This window comes from Enhydra lutris, unplaced genomic scaffold (genome assembly GCF_002288905.1).
Source record: "Enhydra lutris kenyoni isolate GAN:26980312 unplaced genomic scaffold, ASM228890v2 scaffoldscaffold3, whole genome shotgun sequence".
In the NCBI taxonomy this organism is placed as follows: domain Eukaryota; kingdom Metazoa; phylum Chordata; class Mammalia; order Carnivora; family Mustelidae; genus Enhydra; species Enhydra lutris.
Genome location: NW_019154087.1, coordinates 43,834,823 through 43,848,933, shown reverse-complemented (window position 1 = coordinate 43,848,933; position 14,111 = coordinate 43,834,823). Strand labels below are relative to the sequence as shown.

Genomic DNA, 14,111 nt, shown 5'->3' with positions numbered 1-14,111 from the left:
CTATCTCTGATTTCAGCAAGCCTGTCTCTTAGAATACAGTTCTTGAAAAATACCTGAGACAATCAGATACAAGAGATAAGATAAATTTTGCACATTCAAAGAATACCCTCAAATGAGCTCAAATTTTCCCTAAGAATAAAGTAAAATTCAAAACATAGCCAAAATGTAGGATGCTACAACAATGTACCTTAAAAAACTAAAATTGCTGTCATCGTATTTAGTGGATAAATGTAATTAACTATATGTAGTTATATATGTCATTTGTCTGGATCCTGTTAAACTAGTTAACTGTAAATTATCTATAAGTTTTGAGACAAGATGAAATAAATAAGCACAATAATCTTTCTTCACAACATGATCTGTAGTTCTGTTGGGAAGCTGCCCGGCGCTGGGACAGCAAATGGGAGCCTGCTGTGACTGGGGCTATTCACACAGGCAGGTTCCTTCCTAGAAACACAGTCTGACTAGGAGATGGTCAGTGGGGACTGATGTGGCTTACACAGCATCAGCCTTTCCATCACTCCTGCTCCCTCCATTATATAACTTATCAGGATACAACTCGAACATTCAGTTCTTTCGCCTCCCCAAACCTAGTGCAGCACTCAGCACAGAATAAAATGTTGGCCAGAGTTTCAATGTAAAACTTGTATGAACCGCAACCAAGAGAAGAAGGGTTGATTTTTACTCTGAAGCAATTTTTATTTCAAATGAATATTCATTTTTTTCTTCCTATTTGTTTTTTCTAGGATGAAGTGAGCACATACTTGCTTAAAATAATAAAACAGAAATTTGTGTCTAGCTAGCTTTTTAATGATTTCATCCTAACCAACTGCTTAGCGTGATGTGAATTAATCTTCTCAAGTATGTTCTAATTAAAAAATTATATAGCAATTTACCAGCCTCTTTCATAGATTATCTCATTTCTCAAACACAATGAACGTGTGAGTCAGAAATTGCTATGATCCCTTTCATAACATGGAAAATGGGCAATTTGTTCAGTCGACAAGTTGAAGAGCGGTGGCACTGGGACTCGGGCCTGATGTCTCTATATCAGAGTTTATAAAGTTGGACTGTCCCCTTGGCCTTCCTTATGACACTGCCACATTTCGGAAAGATTGTCTGCATTAGGACACTGATGATTTTTGCTATAGTGAATTCTAAGTGAAGTTATCAGTATAAAAAAGTCTTGAGCTTTAAGAAGTCAAAGGACATAAAGTAGTATTTTATACATTAAACAGGAAAATAAATTTTGAATAAATTACACATCCTAAATGAAAACCAGTACAAGCATTTATTTTCCTTTCTAAATTCTCACACTCTATTTTTCCCTATAATTAATCTTAAGAATACTTAGTATGTTACTAACAATTAAGCCTTAATTTAGATTCAAGTAACAGCTACATGTAAGATATCTTATAAAGAAAAATTTGACAAAAACTAATAAATGTGAATAAAACACTCAAAGACATTAGGTTGCTCATCACATCAAAGAGAAACAGAATCAAATTATATGAGATATATATATGTATGTATACAAACACATAGATGTGTGTTATCACATAGGTACTCAGGGAAAATTAAACTGAATCAAATTTAAACTAAACTTAAATTCTTAGATTTCTCTTTTAGAATGAGAGCAGCATATGTAATTTCTAAGCAGGTAACAATGAAGGACAAGTAAATTCTAAGATCAAAATTGGAAAAGCTCCCTTTTCTGATGTTACTGAAGTGATACAGGACAGACAAAAGAAAAGGGGATTAACACTGAGAAGACAGTTACTTAGACTCTATTACTGTTGGGTTCAGAAACCTTATGCATTTAACAGTCTTACTTTCCTAATTAGAGAAATTAATAGGTTTATTGTCTATAAAGTATAACTTATATCTATAAAATATATACCTGTCTCCAGAATCATGAAGCCCAAATGAGACGACACATGTTAAAAGACTTTGGCAAATCACACTGTGCTACAGGAGTCTTAGTTAGGTGTTCTCACCACTGTGGTTTTGATGTTCGATGAGAAGCGGGGCTGTCACCTGGCACTCAGAACTCTCACACTCAGCAGTACTCACATTTCCGGCTCACTCTCCTAGCGGCTACCATTAAGGTCAGTAAGTGAAATCTCTTGCTACCAAACTGTTCATAGTAGTAACATTTGTAGGCTATATCCCTCTCCTAGGGTTGATGCAAAATAGTGATTTTTTTTTGGATCATAAAAGTATACATAATGATACTTTAGAATATGTATTTTAAAGCCAACAATTTTCTTGAGAAATCATTTCACAGTGAATTCCTTTCAGTACAAAGTTTCTTCAGACATTTTCCAATATGAAATAACAATAAAAGAATCTTTGTAAACACTGTCTTCCTATCATTTTCTTTGATCTTTGAGAAAGCAGTGCAAGTAGCACCTAGGTACTGATGCTTTCGCAGTTTTTTTTAAGAGATAAATTACATATTCAATTTGGATCCCTAATTGATAAGGGCAAACATGTATTCTTGATGCTTATTCTAGAATATAATTACATATGATTTTAAAACGTATTAAAGACAAATATTTTTTAAATACTTGATTTAAAAACAGTAAGAATTGAATGCCTAGAATTTTCAATAAAAACATTACTTTAAATATATATAGCTCCAAAATAAGATCATTAATATGAACAGAAATACAGCAGTTCAAGTGACTCTCTAGCATAGGAAACTGTAATTTTCTAATATTACTTAAATGCTCAGTTCCATGTTGAAAACTGCATAGAACCAGCAAGCAGACAATAGGGAATTTTGGCTAAAACTTCAAGCTTAAATATTTGAGAAGCAATATAACATAACTGTTAAAAGCAGGACTTTAGATCTAATCAACCTGGATTCAATTTTTGACACTTCCTAGCTGACAAGCGACTTCATCCCTATGTCTCAGTTTTCTCATCTCTAAAATGGGTATGACAGTTATTTATATCTCTATATATTGTGAATATATATCTATATATTGTGAAAATAAGTTAATGGTTGAAAATGAAAATATCTAGTAACTGGCACAGATATAGCATGAAAAATACTGATTACTATTAATTTAGTTTTGATAATTTGCTAACTACCTACTTAAAGATCAGAAAGGGAACTACAAAACAAAAGGATTGTAAGGAATTCCCTTAGTTTTCACATCTATAATATCCTGTGTCTGCCTTCCATTTGCTTTGTAATTTAAAAAGCCAAATTTGAAGCTAAGCTTTTTATTCATTTGTTCATTCATTAAAATTCATGACTCTGGGGCATCTGGATGGCTCAGTCAGTTAAACATCTGACTTCAGCTCAAGTCATGATCTCGGGGTCCTGGGATGGAGCCCCACGCTGGGCTCTTTGCTCAGTCAGAGTCTGCTTATACTTCTTCCTCTCCCTCTCTCACTTGTTCTCTCTCTCTCAAATAAATAAAATCTTTAAAAAAAATTCATGATTCTTAATGATTGTCAGATAAATTTAAGAGTATAAGCTTTGATAAGAGTTAAAAACAAAACGAAAGACAAGAGTACAAGAGAGCTTATTTTAAAGCAGCTGATGTTAAGTCCCATACCTAATACAGTTCCGATCTTATTAGTTAAGACAGAATCTGTCTGTTCCAGCCACCCTCCACCGCTGAGTCCTTCCTTAAACTTGATGAGGATAGACTGATTACTCAGTAGCACAACAAGAATCCTCATGGCTGCCGTAACTGTGGTGGAATGCAAGTGTTCTTCCATAAACATCATAATCCAGTCAAAACCCAGTGTCCTGACCAGTTCTTCACAAGCTCTATTTAAAGGCAGATGAATTAAGAAGGCAAAAACAGAACATTAATTTCAAGGGTTAGGACTCAAAATTTTTAAAAAGTAAGAATAGTTTTGTTCTCAAGATATTATAAATTGCAGGATTCAAAGAATCTATTAAAAGTCAATAGCAGTTCTTTTTTCTCTACTATGAATTAACTAGTAATAGCACCTGTACCATCAATTTTAAGAAAATTTTACTTACTGCAAATTAATGCTTGTCTTTTCTTTAGATGTGTAAACTAGTTTCAGCAAGATATCTAGAAGTCTATTCCTCAAAAGTATAAGATTAGCAGATACAAGACCTCCAAACTCTTCTTCAGTTCCTACAATGAAAATATATACATTAAATTGCCTTAGTAGATAAGCCAGTGTAAAATATACAACATAGTCCTAGGAAATCTCACTGAAAAATACATCTTTTAGAAAACGTTTTCTCCAGAAGTACTTTCCACTAAAGTGGACAAGCAAAAGGGTCCATTCATTTACTTCTCTTTAGAATCCTGAAAATTGTTCATTTATATTTGACATTGTCTAAACAAGTAATAAAAGGTTGTAAACTCTTTCTTATATAATATTTAACCATCCCCCCACCAATAGAGTCAAAGTAGTCACATGGATAAAAATAACAATCCAGGGGCACCTGGCTGGCTCAGTGGGTTAAAAGCCTCTGCCTTCAGCTCAGGTAATGATCCCAGGGTCCTGGGATCGAGCCCCACATCGGGTTCTCTGTTCAGCAGGGAGCCTGCTTCCCTTCCTCTCTCTCTGCCTGCCTCTCTGCCTACTTGTGATCTCTGTCTGTCAAATAAATAAATAAATAAAAATATTAAAAAAAATAATAATAATCCAAATCCTTAACTTCCAGTTTCATTTTGAAGGATATAAATAGTTAAATTTACCAGATTTAAAAATGAAAAAAAATAAGAAGCATAGAATATTCAATAAATGTAATATATAAAGGAGACTTAGAATTAAATAGTACAAAAGATAAAGGCACACAAACGCACAGAGAAATTAGAAAAGAAAGGGAGGAAAACAGAAAGCTTATGGTTCTCAATGAACAGTGCTGGAAGCACACAGGACTGGGTATCTATGGGCCAGTGGTTGAGGCCCAGGCCTGACATGCTGGGTGAAAGCTTGGTAAGTCACAATCTCCATGCCTTCCTTTACCTAGAATTGAAGCTCAGGCTAAACTTTGACTTACTATGGTCATTTGCTTTTACTTGTTTGGGCAAGGGATTCTTTTTATCTTTAAACACTGTCTTTTAAATGGCTAATTTTGTGCCTTAATTATTGGGAAGGGTGCTTCAAGGTTATCAAGAGGAGCTCAAGATTCTCTTCTCTTCTAAGAGGTAAGACTGGTATTTTATAAATTGTTTTATTAAAACACATACCAGACAACCTAAATTGAGATGAAGATTACTTCCTTTCAATTATTTCCTTTTCAATTTTTTTTCAGTAAAATGACAATCCACACAGAAACAAAAAATCCTCCTTAGACTAATATCTAGTTTTGTCAGTTTTGCTTCCCGTAATTTTCAAATATAATGTAAAACAATAAACTCTGAATTTCCAGCTTAACTTCTTCCCCCTCAGACTAATGCTTTCTTCCACACTGCACTACTCTTTTATGCTATTTTATTTTGCGCTGATTATGATATTGTTGTTCAGCATTATTATTCAAGTCATTTTCTTTTTTGCAGGTATATCCTAAATGCTGTATAAACAACTTAAAAAACAAAACAAAACTATGGTTTGAATTTTTTAGAACGTCATAGTAAATACAGTCTTTAGTCCTTATCAAACAAATAGCAAATATCCTATACTAATAAGACCAGGAATGAACTTCTCACTTATTTCAAATGGCAATGAAGTGATGAGAATACTAGTCTAATTAACTTGGTAATTAACAGATAACTTCTGTTATCTAACTTGGTAGATAACAGAAAACTTAGCAATTTATACATCTCCACTACTGTACTCATCTCAAAGAAAATTTTTTAAAAAATATTTTATTTATTTATTTGACAGAGATCACAAGCAGGCAGAGAGGCAGGCAGAGAAAGAGGCAGAAGCAGGCTCCCCGATGAGCAGAGAGCCTGATGCAGGGCTCGATCCTCGGACCCTGAGACCATGACCTGAGCTGAAAGCAGAGGCTTAACCCCCTGAGCCACTCAGGCACCCCTCAAAGAAAATTTTATACTAGTTGTGCTCACTGAATTCAACAGCCAACAAGAAATATGGAGACTAGAGAAATATTTTTCTCTACTTCTTTTTTATACTTGAAATAAACATTACATATTTTTCTCTACATCTTTTTATATTTGAAATCACATTACATATTTCTGAAGATTCTTAAAGGACTTTCGCTCATACTTACTTACTTGGCTTATATTAATTAATTCAGAGCTAAGAAATAATCCTTGCATCTACCATATGCATTTAAAAAAGTGGTTAAAACACAGTGGTTAAAAAGCTTATAATGGGGGCGCCTGGGTGGCTCAGTGGGTTAAGCCGCTGCCTTCGGCTCAGGTCATGATCCCAGGTCCTGGGTTCGAGCCCCACATCGGGCTTTCTGCTCAGCAGGGAGCCTGCTTCCTCCTCTCTCTCTGCCTGCCTCTCTGCTTACTTGTGATTTCTCTCTGTCAAATAAATAAATAAAATCTTTAAAAAAAAAAAAAAAAGCTTATAATGTTGTTTTGGATTACCTGCATTCAAATGCAAGCAGCATGATCTCAGGTAAATTTATTTTACTTCATCTTTCTAGGTCTTAGTTTCTTCCCTTGTAAAACTAGAACAGCAATAATACCTATCTCACAGGATTGTTACAAGAATATAAGAAGCACTTAAACAGTGCATGTCAGATACCAAGCGCTCAGTTAAGTGTTATCTGTTTTTATCTTCGTGCTATCTGTCCACTGTTAATTTGCTTTACTGAAGAAATACCAACATTGTTACAAATGAGCAGGTTCATGTAAGTGAGTGGTCAGCAGCAGCCTTACGTTCTGCTATAATCAGCAGGAATTCACTGAGGCTCCCAAATCTTAGGTTCTCTTTCGAAAAACACGAGTATAACACTTTCTCTTCTTATTCATTAAACACCAGAGAGAGGCTGTGCTCCAGATGGGATAGCTAGCAAGGAGAACACCTCTGTGAGGCACTGATTCAACAGTATTATTTTTCACTTGTCCAGGTGGACAGTGGTCTAAAGGAAGTCATTTATATGATACCATTTTGGAATAAAGTAACAGGATAATAGTGGAAATAATGCTTGCAAATATAAGATACTGTGAATTTAATTACAAGTCAATCTAAAAGGTTCTTTCAATGCTTTCCAAACAAATCCCCTACCTTAGAACATAAAAAAGGAAAAATATAGAAAAGGGGGGTAAATATATAGCAAACGAGAAAGGTTGGGGAAAAAAAGGTCAGGTGAGTCAACTTTTGATTTTGTCTCAGACCATGAGCTCAGTGCCTGGGGACTGAGCCCCATGTCATCAGGCTGCACTCTTGGCCGAGAGTCTGCTTGAGATTCTCTCTTTCCCTCCCACTCTGCTCCATCCCCTGCTCATGTTCTCTCTTTCTCTCTCTCTCTCAAACAAATAAACTTTATTAAAAAAAAAAAAAAAGTGGTTGTCATGGGCCCAGTATCCCACAAATTGTGAAACTATTTTTATTTTATACTTACATAAAATGATTCTAGTGAAATGCTTTTTCTCTAAATGACCACTAAATGTTTAACAGGAAAATGAAAGTAAGTTATATACATATAACTCATAATAGCAACTGTTTCTGAAGAGATATATTTTAAAAAATTAATCAATGTTCAAAAATCACACAGAATAGTTTGTTACTTTAAAGGAAACCTGCTATGAATCCTGTATGATAGAAAAGATTTAATGTTTTCCCATTTTTAATTATTTTATACAGTGATTTTACAACTACATGTTATGCTATGTTCAACCACACGTGTAGTTAAATCTGTCACTATATACACTATTATAATACCACTAACTATATTCCCTATACTGTACCTTTCATCCCTGTGACTTCTCTATTTTTACTGTTTTTTTTTGTTTTTTTTTAAAGATTTATTTATTTATTTGACAGAGATCACAAGTAGGCAGAGAGGCAGGCAGAGAGAGAGAGAAGGAAGCAGTCTCCCTGCTGAGCAGAGAGCCCATGTGGGACTCGATCCCAGGACCCTGGGATCATGACCTGAGCTGAAGGCAGAGGCTTCAATCCACTGAGCCACCCAGGCGCCCCTATTTTTACTGTTTTAAGAGGCTTTTTGTTTTCAAATTTACATAAAATTAACACCCAGTATTTTATTGGTTTCAGGTGTACAATGATTCAACAATTCTACACACGGTCTCAGTGCTCATCAAGGTAAGTCTACTCTTAATCCCCCTTACTTCACCCACCTCTACCCACCTCCAGGAAAGATTTTAGTTTTTTAAGTAAAATTAACAACCTATTAAATTAGATAGGTAATTTTGTATTTCTATATACTTCACAGGCTTGACTTATGACAAATACATCTATGAAAGACCATGAAAAGTAATGTAAGGAGAAAAGTAATATAATAAAATCACATATAATTCTAAATTGTGCCATAAAACAGGGCATAGAAATTAGTTTCCAAGTTCCAGACTTGACTTACCAGTATCAAGCTTCTCTTCATTGTTTATTTCCATAACTACAAATTTCTCACAAACTGCAAACGTTGGTAAAGTAGAAGAAATAAACTGGCCAAACCTTTAAATACAAGAAAAAAGTTACGGAGTTTAGGTTTCTCTTTCCCCAAAACAAACAAACAAAAATATAAAGAAACAAAACACAAATGAAAAAATACTACTTCCTGTTTTAACTAATTTTTTACACACCTTTAGATGATTGTATTCATTTTATATCCTCTAGGATCATTGCAATTAACGTTATAGGTTACAATCTTTTAAAACATAGGGCAAAATAGTTCTTCAAAAATATGAGTCCTTTAATGTATTTTTAAGAACCAAACAGTATGATCCAAATCAAAATGTCCTAACATTTTTCTGTACGGATCCACTGTAGCCTAGTAATGAAGAACTTGGGTTTCGGCTCTATCTGTTTTTAATCTTATTACCTGAGGCAAGTAGCTTAACCTCTCTGGGTTTTAGTTTCTTAATCGATAAAGTAGATAAAACCAAAAATTTGATAGGTTTCAGTGGTAATTTTAGGAAAGTGATCATTATATTTCCAGAATAAGATTTAAACAAAATTGTTAAATAACAAGAATTTTTAAACTCCAGTTTTAAATCTGTTGCCATGTTACAAAAATATCTTTGGGGTCAGTGAATATAAAACTAAGTGATTTACATGCTACACAGATTAGAGATTAGTCTAGTGGGAATTTTATAATCAGTAGGAGTGATTTCACCTGGATATTCGGGAAATGACATGAAAAGTGGTCAAACTGAGTTTAACCAATTCTCTACTTGGAAAAAATACTTTGGTTAAGGAGCATTCTCCTTCCATTTTCAGTTAAAATGGGAATTACTATGTAGATATTAAAATTTTTCTACACACCATCCACAAATATGCCTTCAGCCATTTCCCATTAGCAGCAAAATAATATATAAAAGTAAAACATCACCATCTGTTTGGATGATCAAGAATAAATACACAAAAGAGATGGTATGCCCACAATAGGGGGTATGTGTATGTGTGCACATGCATACTTGGGCACATACATTTCAGAAGTAGCAGGGCTGGGGGAAGATGAACTAAGAATTCCTATAATGAACACTTTTATGTCTAGGACAAAAATTTTGTTGGGCTCAGTCCTACATATTCTCTTATTTACCAGTGACAACAACTGGTTTTGCTGTATGAAGACAAGACCCTGAGACATGCATTTTTTTGTGCCTTACAAATAAATATTCTGAATATTAACATTACAGGTATTACACAGGCATAAGAATCGGTTACATTTGTCTCATGCACTTTCATCTCATTGGTAATTTTAGTGAATAAACAGACCGATAACAGTAGTGTTCACTACCTGAGCAGATCATTGCTGTTGGGAAAACCTTGTAGTAAGAAGCTCAGCACATTACTAATAGCAGCAATGGTAGGTTGGGATAAAGACATATCTCGAAGAGTCAGTAGCAATTTGGGAATTAGCTGGAATTCCCTCATTAATTTGGCATTCTTTGAAGCTTCACTGTAAGAGAGAGAAGAGTTTATAAAGGCCGTGCTATCATCTCTTCTATAATTAAACAATTAACTACATCGATATTAACTAATACCTGGACTCAGTGAGCAGTTCAATGAAGTGTTCAAATAAGGAAAGATGAAGTTCATATGGTGCATGGAGCCAAACCTACAATAAAAATAAAGAACAGTGGTATGTTTAGGGTTAAAAGATACCCCAAATGACTATCCAACAAACATAAATATAGCACACAGAACTTATTTCACCTATATTATCAATGGCATCATAAAGAATTCTCAGATCATTAACAATGTCCATTTCTGGGTTTTCATCATTTAAAATTATTTTTATTCTCTTACAGAATGAGATTCACCTTCAAGAAGTTCATATAAAGGACTGAGGAGAAATACTGGTTTTTGATATCTTTAAAATCCTAAAAAACTAAAATGGGTAAAAACTTCCAGAACTAACTAAAGCCGCATTCAAATTAAACAAGAATTAGTAACATGGGATTGAACAAACTAAAAGAAAGGGAAGGCAACTCCCCGTGGCATTCCAATGGCAGAGTAGTCACACAGGCCAGGCATTCCCTAGGCCTACGCCCTTCTCCGAAACCTTCCCTCACCCCCAGCAGCCTCCGTGTCACATTTTATCAAGCCAGGTATTACGGCTGATTTCATGCTCTACATTAACCCTAACACTATATAATTAACTGAATATAATATAGGGTGAAGCCCTAAAAAATTGCTTGTATATAAGACTTCTGGTTCTGTTTATAAAAGAATATTGTTATAAAAATTATCCTCCTAGAGTAAACAACTGGAAAGGGAAAATGTATAGAAAACTTATTTGGAAATCAAGGACTGAATATCATTACTGAATACTGAACAGAGCATATGAAATAGAATGAATAAAGAATGCTGCTTCCTGAGGACAAAGACTGAGTGACTAGAATCTCATGTGGGGTCCAAAATTGGAATCAATCACTGCAGAAGAGTACACCAAATAATTCTTGGAACATACAAAGGTCTGTGACTAGTTTGCACGCCCACCAAAGAGCATGCAGATTTCTTAATACCTGGGGGGTTAGGCAGAGGCCCTAGAAGTGAAATATCTAAGTAGTGGGGCTAAATTTGTGCTAGACTAAAGGTTACTTAGGTCCACCCTAACAAATCTTAAAAATGTGCCTCAAAAAGATAACTACAATACCAGAGCAAAGTTCAATACTTTTGTAAAAGAATATGACAAAATCTAGCACTTAACAGTGTAAAATTTAGCATACAATCAAAAATTACCAAGCATGCAAGGAAAAATATGATCCATAAGCAGGTGAAAAATCAATTATTATATGTAGCTCAGAAATGACAGAAAATGATAGAATTATGAGGACTTTCAAAACTCTATTAAAAATATGCTCCAGGAGCGCCTGGGTGGCTCAGTGGGTTAAACCTCTGCCTTCAGCCCAAGTCATGATCTCAGGGTCCTGGGATGGAGCCCTGCATCGGGCTCTCTGCTCAGTAGGGAGGCTGCTTCCCCCTCCCCCTCTGCCTGCCTCTCTGCCTACTTGTGATCTGTCAAATAAATAAATAAAATCTTTAAAAAAAAAAAAAAAAGCTCCCGGGGTGCCTGGGTGGCTTAGTTGGTTAGGTGGCAGACCACTGATTTTGGCTCAGATCATGGTCTCAGGGTCCTGGGATCAAGCCCTACATTAGGCTCCACATTCAGCAGGGGATCAGCTTGAGGATTTTCTCCTTCTTCTCTCCCCCAACTCATGCAGTCTAAAATCAATCAATCAATCTTAAAAAATGCTCCTTATGCTAAAGAATATAACCAAAAATATGAACATGAGGAGGAGAAATAGAAAGTAACTGGAGATCCAAAATGAACTTCTACGGAGGAAAAGTAAAATATTAAAATGAAAATTACACAGGATGGGACTAACAGTAGATTGGACACTGCAGAAAATAATTCAGTGAGCCTGAAGACACAACAGTGGAAACTACTCAAAATCAAGTATGAGAAAAGAACTAAAAAGAAATAATAGCATCAGTGACTTGTGGGAAAATACCAAGGAATCTAAGACACATGTAATTGGAGTACAGGAAAGGTTGGGGGAGAGTACCAGGAAGAACAGCTATAGAAATAATGGCTAAAAAATTGCTAATTTGATAAAAATGACAAACTCACAGATTAGAAAAGTCAACAAACCCCAAGCAGAAGAAACACAGAAAAGACAGTAGAATGACTGACATCTTTAAGGCATAAAAAGAATTTTTAAAAAGTCAACTAGAATTCTATTCTATGCAAAAAAACCCTTGAAAAGAGAAAAAAATAAAGACTTTCTTGGATGGGAGAGTTTAAGGCTAACAGGCACTATGAAAATGTTACAGAAAGTTCTTCAGGTTAGAAGAATAAGATAAGATGGAAATCTGGATCTACATAAAGGAATAAAAACGGCATGTTATATATGTGGGTAAGTATCAAAGAATTTTTAAAATTGTCTTTCAAAGATAACTTACTATTTAAGCAAATATAATATAGAAAAGTACTGTGGAGATCATAAACATAGAAATAAAATGTTGGACAAAAATAGCATGAAGGGGCGCCTGGGTGGCTCAGTGGGTTAAGCCACTGCCTTCGGCTCAGGTCATGATCTCAGGGTCCTGGGATCGAGTCCCGTGTCGGGCTCTCTGCTCAGCAGGGAGCCTGCTTCCCTCTCTCTCTCTCTCTCTCTCTGCCTGCCTCTCCGTCTACTTGTGATCTCTCTCTATCAAATAAATAAATAAAATCTTAAAAAAAAAAAAAATAGCATGAAGGACAGGATGGGAGAAATTGCAGTATATCTTTGCAAGGTTTTTACACTACGGGTAAAGTGGTATAATACATTCTGAAGACAGACTGAATTGTTATAGATGTATATTATAAATTCTCAAACAACCACTAAAAAAAAAAACCTGTAATTCTATTACCATTATTTTACTTATATCTGTGAAATACTATTTTAAAAATAAGGTTGAATTATTTATGGACTATTATGGTTTGCAGTAATTAGGGATACAATATAATACCATAAAGTGAGCAAGGTAATTTAAAATGAAGCCAAAATGTGTCCAGCAACTGAATTTCTGATGTTTGTGTATTAGATTTTAATCAGATGCTTGAAACTAAAGATCACCCCTGATTTAAACATACCTGTTTCCAGATGAAAACAAAGCCAGGCTTAGTACTCCCATAATTCTGCATACCTTTATCTCTGTGCTTTCACAAGTTTTTAATGGTCTATTTATTTGCTCTTCTTTTCAAATAGATTAAATGCCTTGAGGCAAGGACTCTTTTATTTTCACATCATTAGCACCTAACACAATGCCTGGCTCAAAGATGCTTAATAGGTATTTTCTAAAAGAATGAGAGGTCTGTATATTACAATTTTTTAAAAGATTTTATTTATTTATTTGACAGACAGAGAGAGAGAGAAAACAAGCAGGGGGAGCAGCAGAGGGAGAGGGAGAAACAGGCTCCCAGTTGAGCAGGAAGCCCAATATGGGGCTTGATCCCAGTACCCTGAAGTGAAGGCAGATGCTTAACCAACTAAGCCACCCAGGCACATCTGTAAATAAAAATATATTTACAAATATTTGTAAATATTCAAAATTATAATTTTGAATATCAGATTAAGAAATGAATACTTTATTGTCGAAGTTTATACTAGAAGTTTTGAATAATATGATTATGCCTTAGAAAGAATGAGGTCGAAAGATCCATGGGTAGGTTGAGAAAAGGGGGAAAGAAGTGATAGTTATCCTAGTTGGTAAGAGAAGATGATTAGGGCTTGGGCTAAGTTGTAAAAGTAGACACCAGAAGGTCAACTACAGGAAATATGGAAGTATAGTCTAGAGGACTTAATTTCAGACTGTTTATAAACAGGGAAGAAGAAGAAAGCTGATTTTTCAATTTCAAGCCTCGGTGACTAGGGAAATGGTGGTGTTATTAATAGAAACAGTTAGAAGGAAGAACTAATTTGGGGAAGAATGTTAAGTTGAGTTTAGGTGTTGCTGGGACATAAAAATGGAAATGTTGAGCAAGAGATCAGCACTAAGTGTAGAATTCAGAT

General features: G+C 34.9%; 1 protein-coding gene across 3 annotated transcripts in view; it reads right to left on the bottom strand.

The window, feature by feature from the left end:
- Positions 1 to 14,111, bottom strand: part of LOC111154820 (WD repeat and FYVE domain containing 3) — a 243,510-nt gene that overhangs the window by 79,158 nt on the left and 150,241 nt on the right. For all 3 annotated transcript variants that reach the window (XM_022514747.1, XM_022514756.1, XM_022514763.1), the window contains 5 exons: positions 10,095 to 10,168; positions 9,848 to 10,009; positions 8,468 to 8,562; positions 4,010 to 4,130; positions 3,573 to 3,790 (listed from right to left, as the gene is read on the bottom strand). In XM_022514747.1, coding sequence (XP_022370455.1) covers positions 3,573 to 3,790; positions 4,010 to 4,130; positions 8,468 to 8,562; positions 9,848 to 10,009; positions 10,095 to 10,168 — 670 coding nt within the window. The remainder of the gene's footprint in view (positions 1 to 3,572; positions 3,791 to 4,009; positions 4,131 to 8,467; positions 8,563 to 9,847; positions 10,010 to 10,094; positions 10,169 to 14,111) is intronic.